The 19,818-nt window shown below is 31.4% G+C and overlaps 1 protein-coding gene across 1 annotated transcript; it reads left to right on the top strand.

The window, feature by feature from the left end:
* The first annotated feature begins 379 nt into the window (after positions 1-379).
* LOC143915316 (kelch-like protein 5) lies at positions 380-4,324 on the top strand. Its single transcript, XM_077435890.1, has 11 exons — positions 380-428; positions 536-681; positions 755-906; positions 982-1,154; positions 1,228-1,425; positions 1,512-1,688; positions 1,758-1,916; positions 3,099-3,250; positions 3,335-3,545; positions 3,688-3,862; positions 3,971-4,324. Exons 2-11 carry the CDS (start codon positions 563-565, stop codon positions 4,090-4,092), a joined length of 1,638 nt encoding a protein of 545 aa, XP_077292016.1. The 5' UTR covers positions 380-428; positions 536-562; the 3' UTR covers positions 4,093-4,324.
* Positions 4,325-19,818: the final 15,494 nt, after the last annotated feature.

Raw genomic sequence — 19,818 nt, 5'->3', positions numbered from 1 at the left:
GCTCGGGTGTAAATTTTAAAGAATTGAAAATGTTGTAAAAATATTTTTACAACATTCATAATGCTGTTTACACTAAAATTAAAATCAGATAATACTTTAAAAACTAGCAAAAAATATAATAAGCGGAATATCATCAAATATAATAAGTGGAACAATGATCACTCGATCAATAGGTATTAGAATGAATTGTGAACACAATTTATGAACATTTAAAATCAAACATTTCTGTTTGATTTTAATAGAATTCTATTTAAGGTAAAGGAATGTCTACATCCTGTTATCTGTTAGATTATGTCGAATTATGCCTATTATCTGTTAGATAATGTCAGATATTTTTTTATCACACACACACTAAAATGTATAAATAGTGCAAAATATAGACAGTTTTAAGAGTAATTTTCAAGGGAACGACTTCAATATACAAGAAGGTAAACATTTACATACATATACTGGTCACATTTGTTAAAACAGTCTATTTATACGTCTGTCTTTCGGTCGCTTATCTTACTCCTGTTCCAATTTATTTTATTTTCAGTAAACTCTTAAAGTTCGTTTTTTGAAAATGGGTGACTTCGATCGGCAGACTCAAATGAAGCATGGATTTTCCCACATACAATGGATGCAAAATTTCTATGCGCAAAGTATGTATAGTGATATAAAATTAATAATCAAAAACAAAAGGTAATCGCTTTCATCAAATTCAGAAGTATAACATTGTAAACCTGTTGATTTTAATTCACAATGCAATTTTTAGATATGCAGTTCACAAGTCAATTCTGCATATGGCGAGTGCGTTGTTTAGAAGATTATTGAATGATAATATACGAGTATTGGAAATGGATTCTAAGGATATCCGAGAAATATCTGTGAGCAAAGCTATTGAATTCTTATATAAAGGGACTATTGGTGAGTAGGAACGAATTTTTAATTAATGATTTTCTTTGTACTTCAATGGATGAATGTTATTATTTTGTTGTACAGAGGAATTACGGATAGAGCAGATAGCAAACATTGTAAAATTGGCGGAGTTGTGGCAGTTAGATAAGCTAAAAGATTATTGCTATTTATTTGTAGAAGGAATATTTCGAGACAACAGTCAAGTATCACAAAGACTCGGAGATATTGATAATTACTTCATAAATAATTTCTCAAAGGTAGGTCTGCATCTTAACATTTCTAAATAGTGTTTTTGATAAAATATTTAAAATAAATGTTTTGATTTTTAAGATAACAACGAATATACGGTTTCTGAATTTGTCAATTGAGAATGTGAAACAATTGCTTTCTTCCGATGGCTTGAAAGTGTCATCAGAAGAGCAGGTATTCAGAGGACTATCTCAGTGGATTAAATATGATTGGATCAACAGGAAAAAGGATCTATATTCACTAATGACATGTATCAGGTTACCATGTTGTTCTGTTTCGGTTGGTGGTTTTAATTTTCATATGTATGTATCTAATAATGAGTCGATTTCAGAGATCTGATATTTGTGTCTGTTTTGTTTTTGAAGTTTTTACTGGAAGAAGTGAGGGCCCTGTGCTGTGAATCGGTTGAAGAATGTCAATTACTGTTAGATGCCATACTTTGGCACCAATTTCCTCAAAAGAGAGCTTCTCTGAAATTGATGAATTCCGATTTCCGAAATATCGATAAACGAGTTTTAATTTTAGGAGGAAATAATAATGAGGTGAGTACAATAAACGTGTTTTTTTTTGTTACATACATACATATATAATAGTGTATTATTTTATTTAAGATATCTGGTTTGATCGAAATGTACAATTTTAATACTAACTCGTGGACCGATTTCTTTAAAATTGATATAAATATCACATTTTTTCTGGCAGAGACATTTAAAAATAATTTGATTATATTTGGTGGATGGGATACAAAAGAAAACAGGTTGAATGATAAGGTATGCAATTATACATACTTCATATGTCATAGTTATTATTGTTATACATTGAATCAGTGCCCCCCCCCCCTCCAACCTCAAAGTCATAAATTAACATAAGGAAAAGTATCGAAAATAATATCTCATACTAAAAAAACAACAAGGTTTTTATCTTTCGATGTCGGAATAATGGCGACGACCAACTTAAAACAAATTAAATTTTATTGTAATTTAAGGAACACAGTAATCTTATGTATAATTTCGAAAGAGACTTTGTATGTATGTTTGTAAATATTTTGGTTGGGAACTTCGAAAACGAAACAAAGTTTCTATGACGACAATTAAATTGGTTGAATATTATATTTTTTTCGATTCAAAAAAGTTTAATAAAAAAACAAATGAATATTTACTGTTAGGTTCGCCATGTTTAAGCTGTTTATATTACAAATGCTGAGCGAAGCCGGGTACAACAACTAGTGATAAAATAAGAAGCGTTGAATAACAAGATAGACATTAAATATAATTAATTATACATCATAAATTTAAAATAATATCGAAGGCAGGATCAGCACAAATTAAAAAGTACACATTCAAAACGAATAAACGATTTTTTATTTTATCATCATTGTGATCAATCGGATTTTTCATTTACATTAGACCTGTTTTTAATATTTATATTCTTGTTTTTGTATTTATTTTGCGCATTGCGCGATTTTTTCATTATGGTCCAATATTTTAAATTCCAAATTACAAGATATGAATGAACGAGAAGGTAAATTATTACGCGTTTTTATTTTTTTTTAATTTTACATGTTCAATTTATGTTTACATTTTCTACATAACTTTTGCTTAAATGTACATACATATGTTTATATTAAATGTATGTAGTATATATGTATTATGTGCATGATTAAAATACTTGTATTCGTCTCGCGGTATAGAATATTTGGATGAAAATAATTTCACAAAAACTTATAAAATCTTATTTTTCCATTGATGTCACCCCTGGACTTGTAACGCCACTGCATTGAATTAAAGAAAAAATTGATGCAATTAAATTTATTTGTATTTTGACGTATTTTTCCAAAATCAATTAAAATTTTTTTCCAAAATCAATTAAAGTATTGTTGAATTTGCGTGAAGTTTTAATTTTAAATAACTTTAATTATACAGAAAAAATACTTAAAAGCATGACTTTTTCAGGTTTATTCGTTAAATTTACACACAAAACAGTTAACCGACTTAGCACCGATGAACAAGAACAGGTCTAATGGAACATCAGTCATTATTAACGAAAGAATCGTTGTCACCGGTGGACACGACTCTCTTATTCATCCAATGGACACCGTAGAAGAGTGAGTGTATTTCGTGATAGTCTTCACATCATTCCAATATTGAATTCGTTATATGAATACAGATTTTTCTTTGTTTCGCTTCAGGTATAATATCATTGAAAACAGCTGGAAAATTGTTGCCTCCATGAATGAAAGTAGAAGCGATCATGCCTCAGTAGTCTATAAGGAAAAAATTTATGTATTCGGCGGGATTTCTGCTTCTGGTGATAACTTAAGTTCGGTTGAAGTATTCGACCCAAATGCAAATCAATGGACGATGTTAAGACCGATGAAATGGAAAATAAGTGACTTATATGTAAGTTTAAACTTATAGATATCTAACAAAAATATAACACATGATAAGTACTGACTGTCTACTGACCTGTTTATATTCCGATAATCATAATTTTTAACGAACTCTCTAACTAGTATCTAATTAATTTTTTTGCGACTTTTAGGCGGTTGTTGTCAACGATTCAATATATTGCACTGGTGGTTACAATGGTACTGACTTTATCGGTCAAGTAGAAAAATTCGATCCCAGCAGTAACAGTTGGACTGATGTAAGCAATATGCCTGTAAAAGATAGTGGATTTCAGGCAATTTATCACAATGAGAAGATAATATGTTTTGGTGCGTTTACACAAACTATAATACGTTATTTCTGGGCATCCGTTCGATTCTTGAAATTTATATAAATTAGTTTGTGTGTAATTAGTCGATTATTAATTTTTTTTTCAGGGGGTTGGAGGAATAGTAAAATACAGGTGTACGATCCTGCTAAAAACACGTGGAAAATAATTGGCGAATGTTCAAATCGACGAAATGATTATGTTGCGTTACTTTTGGAAAGAAACTTTTGAATTGGATTGAATTTCCTTACTCTCACATATATTTATATAAATATGTATAAGTTTTTGAGCTCTTTTTCCTATTATGCTGTAGATTAACATTAGAATAATATAATACTATGATTACTAACCAAATTAAATTAAATTGTAAAATAGAAAATGATCAGTAGATCAGTAGCTATTAAAATAGATATAAGATGTATTGTGAACATCATTTTGTAATAATAAAAAGCATTTAAAAATCAAAAAAATATATGAATATTTTTATTTTTTTCTAAATACTTCTATATTCACTTACACTATGATTTTTCGAACTATGTACATACTAGGGTTTCTGATTTCCCGGACTTTTTCAATTCCCGGGACACGGGACGGAGCCCGGGATCGTTGTAAAAAAAACGGGACACATGTAAAAAAACTTTTTTTTTTTCAATTTAATATATTTTTTATTAATAAAAAAATATGTATTTATTTACAAAACAATACATAATATATCGATTAACTCGACAAAATGTAATTATAAGAGTAAACTTATTTAAAGTGGCTTCTTAAGAATACTAAAATATTTAAATGAGAATCCGAATGTCTAATTCTAGATTTGGTACAAAACTTTCCAGCAATGGAAATAACTCTTTCAGTTTCGGTCGAAGTTGATTTTATTGTTATAATGGACGAAAACAATTTTTTTAAATTATCGGTTTTTTTTCCTGTCAGCATGTATATTTTATTTTATTTTTTAAAGTCGAGGCTAATTTTTATTTACGTTATTTTGTATATTCGTCTTTGATAACTCCTTATTTAATTCTTCATTCATCGTCAAACACACAATTGTTTCATCTTCATCCGAATCTAAGAGAGTTTCTTCCATTGTGGAATCGTCAATACAAGAAGGATATACTCGCTTCATAATAGATTCACCGTAGGATATAAATTCGCTTTTAGTACAACATTTAAAGAATGTTTTGCTCGGTATAAAATCAGAATTATTTAAATTTTCTTTAAATTCTTCTTTCTTCGATTTTAATTTTTGAGAATATTTTACGATTCTTTGTGTATTTGATTTATTATTTACCTTCGTGCAGTCGTGAAAATGTTGTATGTTTTCAAGATTTTTCTAAATCCAATTCCCGGGATTCAAGATAAAAATTCCCGGGACACGGGACAACAAAAATTCCGTGAATTCCCGGGAATGTCTGTCCCGGGTCGACCCGGGTCAGAAACCCTAGGACATACGTATGTAGTCGGTCTCCATGACGAGCCGGTATGTGAAATTACCGAAAATGCAAATATCGGTAATTTAAAAAAAAAGGGTGCATGGTAAACGGTACATATACACATGTACTATTATTATTACTATTATAGTACTATTATTAGTATTATACTCACGTACATACTCACTTAAAATGATTTCAATGATTGGGGTTTCAATCAAAAAGATTTCAATGATTGGGGTTTCAATCAAAATTATGATCCCGGCTTAAACTAATGTAATTAAATATATTACTAAGAGGTATGGGCCGCTTTTAGATCATCACATACATCACATATAACCCGTCACTACCTACCCGTGTTGGCCAGTCGAAATATACTCACAAAATGGTCAAAAAAGGCTTAGGGATTATTTTTATGATTTAACACCTGGCGAATGGATGGTTCACAATGGAATTACCATGAATTTAGGTAAAAAAAAGCCCACTTCGTAGGACTTCTCGCGCTAATTCGAATCGCACGAATTGCAGATAAAACTATTCGCACACAACCCAACCCCGTGACAAGTCACAAGTCGATAAATGTGATTGCATTATAATAAATTATACTCACGGATACATTATAATACATGGGATTGTATTATAATCACTTCACGGATATATTAAAAAAAATGAATAAATACTGTTTTAAAAAAATTGAAGGAAAATAAATAATTTTGAAATAATCACGAATTGCGTGGCGGGCCGCAGTTTGCCCAGGCCTGCTCTAGAGTAAAAGTACTACTTCCGGTTTAGATAAAAATATTTAAAATATATAAGATTATAAGTATTTATTTATTATTTCTATTACAAGTAAAAAAACTTCAGTCCGATTCAGTCAGCGATTTTTGAGATAATTGAATTCAAAAACTTAAAATAAGAGGACACCTATAAGGGGAGGTACCATTTCCGGTCAACCTAAAAAATATATATCTTAATATTATATACATAAGAGGTAAGTAATTAAAAAACCTTTTCTTACTAAGGGTTTTATTATTTTCTACTTTTTAGTGTTACAGAAAGGAGAAAATAAAAATTTCTATAATACTGAATTATAATAATTTACAAATTAATTTAATTATTATTTATAACTATTTGTATTGTTGAGTGATATCGCATCTAAATGACTTTAAAGGCACTTGAAAATCTCAATATGTAGTATTTCTATAAATCATAGTCATCAAGTCCAGTTGAAAAGATGTTTGAACCTTAAAATTGTATATTCATAATATGTATACTCATAAATATGTATACTCATTTATGTATATATAAATATGTATACTCATTTATGCCGGGAACCTTACAGTTTAGAATAGTTTATTAATACTAAGATTGCTTTAATGATAAAATTGAAGTTGTAATCATATTAACAATGAAATTGTAATGTAATCCATACAGTTAAGAATAGTTTATCAATGTAGGATTGTCCATAAATGAGTTTATGTATTTACAGAAATGAACTTTTCAATCATCAGATAGTTCGTCGCCGTACACGGTTGCAATCGGTCGATGTGCGTTATCGCCTTATCGCGTTCGATATAACATTTATAAATTTTATAAATATATAATAATTATTATAATAAAATTTAAAGTTGCAATAATATAATATAATAAGTGAATATACAACAACAAAATCAAACTGTTGCCACGCTGTTACCGGCGCGGTGCAGTTTTGCACCCGTTCTGAAAAATGAACACAGATAATCCAGTGCCACTGGCGCAGCAGTACGATCCTTATGATCAACTTACACATCTATGCCAACAATATGAAATCAGATGCAAAAAATATGAGATAACTATAACCGATTTAAAGAAAAGAATTGAAATAATGGAAAAAAAATCCAGGCCTTCTACATCGATTCTAAATAGGAGCAAAAGTCTTGACAATATGAATAAAGACTACCACACAGATGAAGAAGAACTTGAAAATGAACTTAGCCAAAATGCAGAGAAAAGTAGTAAAAAAAGAAAAATAGACAAAGTATTATCTTCCCCGCAAAATAAGCTGAAAGAAACACAAAAACAGCAAACCAATAAACCTAACAAACAACCACTTCCACCGCCTATTTATGTGAGCAATGTTATTGACTTCAATAAGTTTAGAGCTCATATATTATCAACAACAGAAACACCACCCATTCAATGTCAATTTAAATTAATTTCTAATAATAGTATCAAAATCACTACACAAACCGAAGAAGATTATCGCAAAATCAAAAAAACACTAAATGATTTAAAACAACGTGAATGTAAAGACAACGAAAGCCCCCTTCACAATCTAGAGTACCACACCTATCAACTCAAGAACGAAAGGTGCTATAGAGTGGTTGTTAGAGGTTTACCGCCATCAACAGACGTTAATGAGATAAAAGATTCTTTCAAAGATAAAGGATATGAAGTGGCCAATGTGGCAAATATCATCAAGAAAGTTACAACCGATGGTGAAAGAAAAATAAAACATTTCCCACTATTTTTTGTAGACCTGGTGCCAAAAGAAAACTGCAAAGAAGTATATGGTATCAAAGAACTTCTACATTGCAGAGTAACAATTGAACCACCAATGAAAGTAAAATACATCCCTCAGTGTACAAACTGTCAACAACTTGGGCATACAAAAAATTTTTGCAATCGACAACCTAAATGCGTCAAATGTGCCGCAGACCATCACACAACAAAATGCAACAAGCAGAAAAATGTTCCCCCAACTTGTGCCCTGTGTGGCCAGCAAGGATATCCAGCTAGCTACAGGGGGTGTGAGGTCTATAAAAAAAAGATAAAAGCATCACAACCCAAAAAGGTAACAGTAACGCAACGCGTACAACAAAATCAAATTGAAGTTGTTGACAACTACTACTGCGACAAAACACTAAACTAAACACTACTAAACAAACTACTGCGGACAAAACATATAGTGAAGCAGCTAAGTCCCAAACAGACAAAAGCAAACAAGATATTGGACAGAAAAATAAATCAACTGAACCTACCATCGGTGGCATGATGCAGTTGCTATATGACTTTCAAACTGAAATAAAACAACAATTCAAGTGGCTCATAACCAGAGTGGAAAAAATTGAAAATCATTGGAAATCACCAAGTAAACATAATAAAAATGACAAATAATTCCCTACGCATATTAACATGGAATGCAAACGGACTCAATCAGAGAGTCCATAAACTTGAAGTGTTTTTAAAGACAAACAACATCGATCTAGCCCTAATATCAGAAACACACTTTTCACAAAGAAGTTACATAAAGATAAATGGATACTCAGCTTATTGGACAACACATCCTAGTGAACGAGCTCGCGGTGGTACTGCTATTTTAATCAAAAAAAATATCCAGCACTTCGAACAAAAAGATATCAGAGAACCATTCATGCAAGCTACTATCATCACAATTAAATATGGCAATGCTGACTTAAATATTGCTGCAGCATATTGTCCTCCAAAGCATACCATCACAAAATACCAATTTATAAACATCTTTAATTCCCTTGGGCCAAGATTTATTATTGGAGGAGACTACAACGTTAAACATACAGCTTGGGGATCACGACTTATAACTCCTGGTAAAGGAAACAACCTTCTATACGCGATTCAGAGCTCTTCGTGCGAGTATCATTCCTCACATAAACCAACCTTCTGGCCGACCGACAGTAAAAAGGTACCATATTTAATTGACTTTTTTATATCCAAAGGAATAGCCCCAAACCATATTGAGGTCGAAGGAATAGAGGACCTTACTTCTGATCACACACCAGTGCTGATGACACTGAGCACACTGGTAATTAAAAGAATAAGGAGACAGAACCTGACAAATAAACGCACTAACTGGGATATGTTCAGAAAAAAACTAGACCAATCAATAAATTTAATAGTGAAACTTAAAACTATAGAAGATCTCGAACTACACACTCAAAATTGTATTGACTCTGTACGAGAGGCTGCGAAAGAAGCTACACCTGTACCAAAAGAAAAACCAGACCAAATCATTAATAACCCCATGGAAATTAGACAATTGATTAAAGAAAGACGTAGAACAAGATGAATATGGCATAGAACCAGAAATATTGCAGACAAAAGAGAATTTAGCCACAAAAGTAACAAAGTTAACCGACATATTAAAGAGCACAAACAAAGTTGTTTTGAAAAATATTGGGAAGGTTTGGGCCCTGCAGCTGATAAAAATCACTCACTATGGAAAGCAACTAGGAAATTCAAACGACCAATTCTACAAATACCACCTCTGAAAAATGCGCAAGGAGAGTGGATAAGAAGCAACAAAGAAAAAGCTGAGCTGTTTGCACAACACTTAGAGACAGTATTCCAACCATACAATATTCAATCTGATGCTGATCATACACCAATGTATCAACCACAGCAACTAATCAAAACTGTCACCCCTATGGAATTAGCTAAAGAAATAGATGACAATATAAATTCTAAAAAGGCACCTGGAATTGACGAAATCTCACCGGGACTATTCAAGGAACTTTCGAAAAAGGCTATTATCATGCTAACATACTTATACAATGCATGTTTCCGGCTCAAGCATGTGCCAGAGTGCTTCAAAACTGCTCAAATCATAATGTTGAAGAAACCAGAAAAGTCACCCGAACAAGTAACATCATACAGACCAATATCCTTGTTGCCTGCGATCTCTAAGCTATTCGAAAAACTATTATTAAAAAGACTCAAGCCCTTAATCGATGTTCCCGACTTCCAATTTGGATTTAGGTCGAAACATTCTACCATCGATCAAGTGCACCGTGTTATTTCAAAAATAGAGCAATCGCTAGAAGAAAAAAAGTATTGTCCGGCTGTATTTCTTGACATCAAGAAATACTGTCTAAGTGTTGTGCAAACAGCTCAGCTTTTTCTTTGTTGCTTCTTATCCACTCTCCTTGCGCATTTTTCAGAGGTGGTATTTGTAGAATTGGTCGTTTGAATTTCCTAGTTGCTTTCCATAGTGAATGATTTTTATCAGCTGCAGGGCCCAAACCTTCCAAATATTTTTCAAAACAATTTTGTTTATGCTCTTTAATAAGTCGGTTAACTTTGTTACTTATGTGGTTAAATTCTCTTTTGTCTGCAATATTTCTGGTTCTATGCCATATTCGTCTTGTTCTACGTCTTTCTTTAATCAATTGTCTAATTTCCATGGGGTTATTAATGATTTGGTCTGGTTTTTCTTTTGGTACAGGTGTAGCTTCTTTCGCAGCCTCTCGTACAGAGTCAATACAATTTTGAGTGTGTAGTTCGAGATCTTCTATAGTTTTAAGTTTCACTATTAAATTTATTGATTGGTCTAGTTTTTTTCTGAACATATCCCAGTTAGTGCGTTTATTTGTCAGGTTCTGTCTCCTTATTCTTTTAATTACCAGTGTGCTCAGTGTCATCAGCACTGGTGTGTGATCAGAAGTAAGGTCCTCTATTCCTTCGACCTCAATGTGGTTTGGGGCTATTCCTTTGGATATAAAAAAGTCAATTAAATCTGGTACCTTTTTACTGTCGGTCGGCCAGAAGGTTGGTTTTTGTGAGGAATGATACTCGCACGAGGAGCTCTGAATCGCGTATAGAAGGTTGTTTCCTTTACCAGGAGTTATAAGTCGTGATCCCCAAGCTGTATGTTTAACGTTGTAGTCTCCTCCAATAATAAATCTTGGCCCAAGGAAATTAAAGATGTTTATAAATTGGTATTTTGTGATGGTATGCTTTGGAGGACAATATTCTGCAGCAATATTTAAGTCAGCATTGCCATATTTAATTGTGATGATAGTAGCTTGCATGAAAGAAATATTGATGGTGAAAAAAAGAACCCACAAAAATGTGGCGTATAATTAAAACTTTGATTTCCAACACTTGGAAATCAAAGTTTTTAATCAAAACTTGGGACATTGTTGGACCTCAGTTACTGAAATTAATAAATAAATCATTAGAAGTGGGATCCGTCCCAGATGCATGGAAGGTTCAGAAACATTCAAAAGAAACCGTTATCCAGTTGGTGGTTTTTGATTGGATGGAGGCGATGGATGAATCTAACATGGTTGTTGGAGCAGTTTTTCTAAACTTTAAACGAGTGTTTGAGACTATAGATAGGAGTATATTATTAGATAAGTTATATAAATTAGGAATAAATGGTTTACTTTGAAATTGGTTTAAGCTAATGTGTCGATAATTGGCCGAATTTTTTGGGCTGTTATCGGGCTTAAGTATGGGATTTACGTTGGCTGTTTTCCAGTATTCTGCGAAATACCCGGTGAGTAAACATGCATTGAATATTTTAGATAATGAGACTAAAGCTTTAAATGGAAGTCGATTGATTATGATGTTATCTATTGAATCTCGCCCAGGTGCCTTTTTTATTTTTTAAATTACGTATTATATTTTGGATTTCATACGGATGCACCAATTTTATATTTTTAGTACTGTTAGTGGGAGTTTTTGTGATGATTTAAATGGACCGGTTGACTTTATTATGCGTTGGTATATGATTGAAATGTGAGTGTGAGTGTGTGATGTTTTTGGAAAGATATTGAAAAGAGTTCTGCTTTGTCGCAATCATGCGTCACTGTGATTCCTGCATCATCTAATGGAGGAATCGAGGTTTATGTCCTGCGAATCGCTTTAGCTAATTTCCATAGAGAGCCATCAACTGAGCTTAATTTTTCTAATTTTTTAGACCAAGGTTCATTTTTGATTTCTTTGATTCTAATTTTAATTTGATATGTAAGCTTATTTACTAAAGTTTTCAATGCTGAATTTTTTTATATTCGCCAAATTTTACGGAGTTTATTTTTACTTTTTATTAGATTTGCAACAAAGTCAGTTATCTCTAGTTTGTGTTTAATGTATTGTGTCTTAGGTATGTGAAGGTGTTTGGATTGAGTTATTGATTTCGTCAGGTGTATTATGGAGCTGTCGGTTTCTGTTTTGTTTGTGAGTGTGGTAGATGTTAGAATAGTTTGGTCATTTATGTACGATTTGAACGAATATACAAAATAACGTAAATAAAAATTAGCATCGACTTTAAAAAATAATTTTTTCTGAGTTTTTTCCATTACTAGAAATTTTTGTTGCTCAGTGTTTTTTTTTGTTGCTCAGTGTTATTAATGAAAAAAAATTAAATGTGAAGACTGTATTGCAAGTCTGTTAGCAACAGAAGAAATGTGGTTTCACAAGCTCATTAATTTGCGGAATTTGGGTGGACTATGTTATCCATCATCTGATGTATTCCAAATATGCCTGAAATGTGAAACTGTAATAAGGAAATTAATAAATCTAAATGACGGGAAAACATTATCAAACAAAATCACAAACGTAGAAATAGTTTCTAAAATATTAAAATTATTTTTGGGTACCAATATTTTTCGTTCTATATTAGTGCATTCTACAGATCAGCCTGCTATACAAAACCATAGATTACAGTTAATTCGCGCAACCATTGAAAATTTTGTTAAAATTAGAGTTTATTACATTGCGAAAAAAGATAATTTGATTAACAAATATTCATCGAAAAGGTATTTATTTAACAAAACAGTTCTTTTCCAAGGATTTTAAAATTCTTTTATTTATGATATGTATAGTATTGTCACACTAACACACTAACATTATTTATAATATGTCATTCTGATTGATATGTCATATTTGTATATTTATATATTTCTAATTCAACTAAATTCTCGCGACTAGGAGGCTTCCACTTTTGGGAACTGATAACACTCCCAAGGAAGGAATCCTCTTGGGCAGCTATTTAAAATTTTCACTTAATTTCGCGTAAACAGCTTTCTTATTTATTTATATGTATTGTAACTATCGTGAAAATTGTTTAAACTAAAGATAACTTGAGTCCCCTTGGTTATAGTGGAGTACCCTTATGGACCACTGATACAAGGGTGGGAAAGAGGTGGAAGCGCAACTTCCTATGGGTCAAAAGCTGTTAATAGAGATAAAAAGTAATATTTTGTATTTTTAAATTGAATTAAAATTAATATTTTATCTATTGATACTTCGTAAATAGATAAAATAAAAATATGCCCAATGCCACTCTGAACGTCAAGGGACGATAAGGGACGATCACTTGCACGATTTTTTTTTCCTCACTCTTTTGTCTCTCTTCTGACTTTCCGTCTCTCTCTTCGATGGCTCACTTTTAAGCGATACTTTTGTTAGGAATGACTATTCTATACATTATACTTCAATGTTTGTATGACTTTGGATACTGGAAATCCCTGTCTGACGATGTCATCTTTAACGTCAGCCTCCGGCAATTGCGGCAATCCACGCACGACAATTTTTACTTCCTTTTCCTCCTTCCTGTAAAAGGTATGGAATTGACGATCCGGTGTTTTTAAAAGTCCATCTCGAAGTTTGTAAAAGTCTTCAAGACTTTCACATTGGATCTTGATATTATTTTGACCAATGTAAGTCATTGTGAAGTCTTTTACAAACTTCTTGTTCGACTCGATCATGCTGCCGTGAGTGCCAGTAGCTGTCATGATGATGGGCGGGATTCTTCCACCGCTTTTGGGGACATTGGAAACTTTCAGTAGTCCGTCAAATTTGTTTTTCTCCTGAATTTTAAATTCAGGAGCAAAATCTTTCACGTTCTTTGCCATGTGTTTTGGAAACTGCCACTCAGTCTCCATCTCAACGGTCTGAGAGCAGGCTGGTTGAGGAGCTTCAGTTGTAGCTATCAGTGTCTTCTTCAGTCGTTTTTTCATGTTGAATCTTTGTATGGTGCTGACATGTGTTCTTTTGGTGCTCGTTTTATGAGAGGTGTTTGTTGTGTATGTTAAAAAGGTGTGGGTTTTTTGACGGTATGACGTATCGCTGTATTATGAGTAGAGGTCGGAATCTGAAGGGGCCGGAAACGTGCCGCCTATTGTTCAATTGTTGTAAATGCTTTGTAAAAAAGGTTCGGTAAACCTTTAACAATGCATTTACAATCTTAGAAACAATAAACAGCCCCTTCAGATTCCGGCCTCTAATTATGAGCGCTCGCACAGAGAGTACGTCTTCAGTACGTCTGTTTGCACGGAGCGTCGAGAGACGAATGATTATCGACGTTGTAAATATGTATTATTTTTTTACTGGAAAAATACTTACATATAGTTGAGTTTCAATTTTGAAAAATCACTAGAAAGAATTATTATTACATCGTACATATTTTCATATATATACATATGTATAAATTTCAATTTAAATGAAGGAAATATGCACTTTTGAGATATGACCTAAAACCTTAAATTAAATATAGACGATGAACCTTAACCCTCCAGAGACGAGAGATTTTTTTCATTAATAAAAGAATATTTCAACCATATTTCTTTGACAAATATTCATCTTAATCAAGCAAAAATAATAAAAAAAAAAATTAAAGCGCTTTCAGGTAAAAATCCATGTAGCCATATGGCTACGCTCGTCGTTACAGGGGGCGTGTCAGTAATCCTGCGTGACAACAGATCGCAATACGCTAGACGAATATCCTGCCCTCCAAAATATTTTTAGATAAAAGAAAAAAAATCCAAGATGCCAAGATATATATTTTTTTTTCATAAAATCAATATTTTTTTTTTATAAAATCAGTATACATATTTTGTCAGATACAAAATATACCTGCAAGCTAAGGGTTTGAGTAAAAACAATATTTCGGTGAATTGTTACAAACATACCACACCCCAAAACATCGGAATTTTGACCAATTTGACCAATACCAAACCCCTAAAAATAATCATTATATATGTAGGTACTTTGAAGGACCAAGGAGAAATAAAAAGCAACCATTTACATAAAAGAAAACATTTATTTAATATATATGATCTAAATCTCCATCAATCCATATGCGTGTTGTACTCGCTTCGTAGCTCGTAAAGTTGTCGTTTCCTCCGACCTGTCTCCCTCTAATTCGCATTTCTGCATTTGCAGCAAGTTGACGACGACTAAGATTATTTACAAGACCGCCATCATCTTCTTCGGCACTGTCATCGGTCAATACGTTCGATTCGGGAGGACAAATAAATATATCCGTTTCCATCTCCATCTCCATATCGAGCAAATCGTCATCGTCAGTCCCAGGTTCTTCTAACAAATTTAATATGTCTCCAACAGTTAAGTCTTCATTAGATCTGAAATGGGCCCAAAAATTGGCGTTAGATTTTGTGTATATATAACAAAAAAACACCAAAAACATCGAACAGTAATCAAAATAATTTGACACGGGAAAAGACTAGCGTAGCCATATGGATACGCAAGCATTTGGGATTGAATTATAGCTATACAATACATATTTGAAAGCACCTAAGTATGTACATTTATAGCACTACACATTGCCATAATAAATGTATTCATAAAAGTAATGAAAGGCATTTAAAAGTTTAAAAAGAAATGCACTTACGTTTTCGAACAGTCCATTTTTGGTTAAAAATTTCAACCGCAAATTGTAACTCCTCTCTTTGTTTCTGGTAGCTGTTCCCTCCACTGTAGCACACCAATAACTGTTAAGCGTATCCAAAGGGACAAAACTCGCGCAAAAAAAACCGTAAACAGGTATATGTGGGGGCGCTGGGGATTTAATTTCGCCATTGCATATACTGTTGCCGTATGGCTACGTACGTACTTGGAGGGTCTTCTCATAATATTTGAATGCGTTATTTTGGATTTCTATCTATGTACTAAATATTAGAAAAATCTCTATATATTAATTACATATCAGATCGCAAAATTCGATGGCATGACTTTCATGATTATTTTAACATCTATAAAATTAAAACTTAAATAAATTCGTTGGAATTTTCACAACAACAGTTTGAAATAGAAATCCGCCCATAAGAAATACTCCAATTTGCTAAAGAATTTATGTATATTTTAAGAAAACTGTAGATATTTATGATTTAACGTCAAATCAACGATAAATTACGACCAGATTCATACCAAATGGCGTGTTTTATATTTTTAAAATAATAAAAATGTAAAACGCAAATTTATAAATAAAACATTATATTTATTCGTTGGATTAGGCGTCGACAATAGGCGTTTGTTAGCTAGTACGTCAACAGTTGAACGCACTTTTCCATCTTTAAAGCGCATAAAAATGTTAATTCGCAATGATCAGGGTGAAAGTAGACTTTAGATCAGTGCTACTCAAACTATTTCAGTTGGCGAACCAGCATATATTTTTCAGTAATTCTCACGGACCAGCATCATATTTTTAAATAAAAAGGTTATATATGTATATGAGTAAAAATTTGTTCATATAACAAATAAAAAAAATATAAGCAGTAAAATTTATTTTATTGAATTCAAAGAAGTACAATATGTATATATCATATATGTATGTACTTAGACAAAGATGAAAAATGAAAATTAAAAAAAAAACTAATGAGACATGAGCTTGTTTGTTATTAGACAACTTATCCAGTCGTGGTTTTATCGAAGACAATTCCACACATAATGGATCATGAATATTCACACTATTACGATATTTTGCCTTAATTAAACTCATGGTTGAGAAACCAGTCTCGCAAAAGTAAAAGAGTTTTCAGTGCACGGTATTAAAGATCTGGGAAGAGTTGTGCTTTCAATTTGATCCAAAAGGACGCAAGTGAAGTTGTGGTTTCAAAACACTTTTTTAATTCTTCATTTGTAGAATTATTTTTTAATTCTTCATATGTAGATCAATTATTGTATCTTCTAAATTATATCATTATCTAAATTATAACTAATATATCATTCCATGGCAAAAATGGATTTCGTATCCATCTTTTTCCCTTTCGTGGATCGTCATCTGGTGGGAAATAGAAATATAATGTTTTTTCATTGATGCTTCTCCATGAAGTACACGAATGGGAATATGTTTAATAAACTATTGCATATTTAAGTGAAAGAGGTATGTAATTTGTTGACGTATTCAATTTATGAGGACATTATGTATATGAAGTCATTTATCGAAAATAAAACATGTGAAGAATGGAAAACGAAAAGCTCCTCTCCTCCTTCGTAAATAATAATATCAGCCAAATTGTAAAATATTTGCAATCTTTTGAAACACGAATCTTTCACGCTTTTAGTTTTCGTTTCAACACATCTTCCTTGCATAGATACATGACATTCTTCCTTGCATAGATAAGTTAAGGTCATTCAAAATGCAAAACAAAAAGTGTCAAATAAGCTACATAGCTTGGCTATACAGTTTAGGTTTTGAAATAGTTATAGAGATTTCATCCCTGAGCTTAAATACTCTCTTCAGCACTTTACTCCTCATAAGCGGATCCAAGGGGGGTGCCATGAGTGCAATCCCCCCCCCCCTTTGGGACGAATTTAATTTCATATATATTGTAAATTTTTCATATTTAAATATATATTATATTATTTATAAAGGATTTGTATTTTTATAATTATTAATTGAAAAACATTTCTTTCACATTTTTTTAAATGATGCTTTCAATGATATCAATAAAAAATATGTATAATATATGAAGATATACAAAATTTCTATATGCTAAAGTATTTGTACAAAAAGGCGATATAAAGATTGCTCTCGTATACAAATAAAACTTTGAAAAATCATTGTGAAATTTCATAATATATAATATTATTTTGTACCTACTACTAATTAAAAATATTTTTTATGTAAATATATGTATGTATTCTTTTTATTTGTCCCTTGATTTAAAAGTCACGCCACGCCACTGGACTGGACAGAATCGTGGTCACAACATTTTTGATTTTTCTAAGAGTGTATATATAGTGATTTTTTTTTATTTTCATCACATTGAAAAAAAAATTATACTTGAATTTTTTCGTGAAGAGCACAGATTTTTAGGGGTCGAAAAAAATAGTGGAAGAAATATCGAACAAGAGTAAACTGCCACTTCCGATTGACGGATGCTTACCAAACTTATACTCACTAGATATGAAATTTCAGTTGAATAATTTAAAAGGTTTCTGAGAAAAATATAAAAAACCTCGATTCTCTAGAGTAAAAGTACTACTTCCGGTTTAGGAAAATATATTTAAAAAATATTGGCGTAAATAATTTACAATTTCTAAAAATTTTAATTCGATTCAAATAGTCTTTTGGGAAATAATTGAATTCAAAAACTTAAAAAAGAGGACACCCAAGGTACCATTTAAGGTCAACAAAAAATTTGAAAAAAAATAAATGTATATAAAAAACTTTAGTAAAAAAACTATATTAAAAAAAACTCAAGTAAAATAAGTGTATATAAACAAATAATAAAATTATTAAAATAAAATTGGCAATTTAATCAATATTTCAACAACAAATGTACAAATGTGTGGGATTAAAATTTCAATCAAAATGATTTCAATGATTGGGGTTTCAATCAAAAAGATTTCAATGATTGGGGTTTCAATCAAAATTATGATCCCGGCTTAAACTAATGTAATTAAATATATTACTAAGAGGTATGGGCTGCCTTGGTATGTATGTATGTGATGATCTAAAAGCGGCCCATACCTCTTAGTAATATATTTAATTACATTAGTTTAAGCCGGGATCATAATTTTGATTGAAACCCCAATCAAAGTTTTTTATATACATTTTTTTTTTACTTGAGTTTTTTATATATCTTAATATTATATACATAAGAGGTAAGTAATTAAAAAACCTTTTTTTACCAAGGGTTTTTTTTATTTTCTACTTTTTAGTGTTACAGAAATTACTATAATACTGAATTATAATTATTTACAAATTAATTTAATTATTATTTATAATTATTTGCATTGTTGAGTAATATCGCATTTAAATGACTTTAAAGGCACTTTAAAATGTCAATATGTAGTATTTCTATAAATCATAGTCATCATGTCCTGTTGCAAAAATGTTTGAATCTTAAAATTTTATATCTACGGAACGAGAGTTATGTATACTCATTTATGTATTATGTATACTCATTTATGCCGGATGGAATTATGTATATGGAATTATGTATACTCATTTATGCCGGGAATTTATGGAATTATGTGTACTCATTTATGCCGGGAATCTTACAGCTTAGAATAGCTTATTAATACTAAGATTGCTTTAATGATAAAATTGAAGTTGTAATCATATTAACATGGAAATTGTAATGTAATCCATACAGTTAAGAATAGTTTATCAATGTATGATTGTCCATAAATGAGTTTATGTATTTACAGAAATGAACTTTTCAATCATCAGATAAATTAAATCAGCTGATAACTAAAAATAATTGTATGTGATGTATGTATGTAAGCTTATTGTAAAAAACTAAATGTATGTAAGCTTATTGTAAATCATATTAACAATTAGATACAACATAACTTCTTATTGAATACTTACATATCTCGCAGATAAAACTCCGTGAAGAGATATATTTTTAGCTGTGAAATGTCAGATTTGACATATTTGGCCATAAAACAATATATATCGTGTATTACATTACATGAAGCTAGACGCCAAATTTGAAATTTATATATACATATGAGAGTTAAAACTATAAATATT

The sequence above is a fragment of the Arctopsyche grandis genome, chromosome 8 (genome assembly GCF_051622035.1).
Source record: "Arctopsyche grandis isolate Sample6627 chromosome 8, ASM5162203v2, whole genome shotgun sequence".
NCBI classification, from domain to species: domain Eukaryota; kingdom Metazoa; phylum Arthropoda; class Insecta; order Trichoptera; family Hydropsychidae; genus Arctopsyche; species Arctopsyche grandis.
The sequence above is the reverse complement of the archived record's forward strand: the minus strand, read 5'-3'. Positions and strand labels throughout refer to the sequence as shown.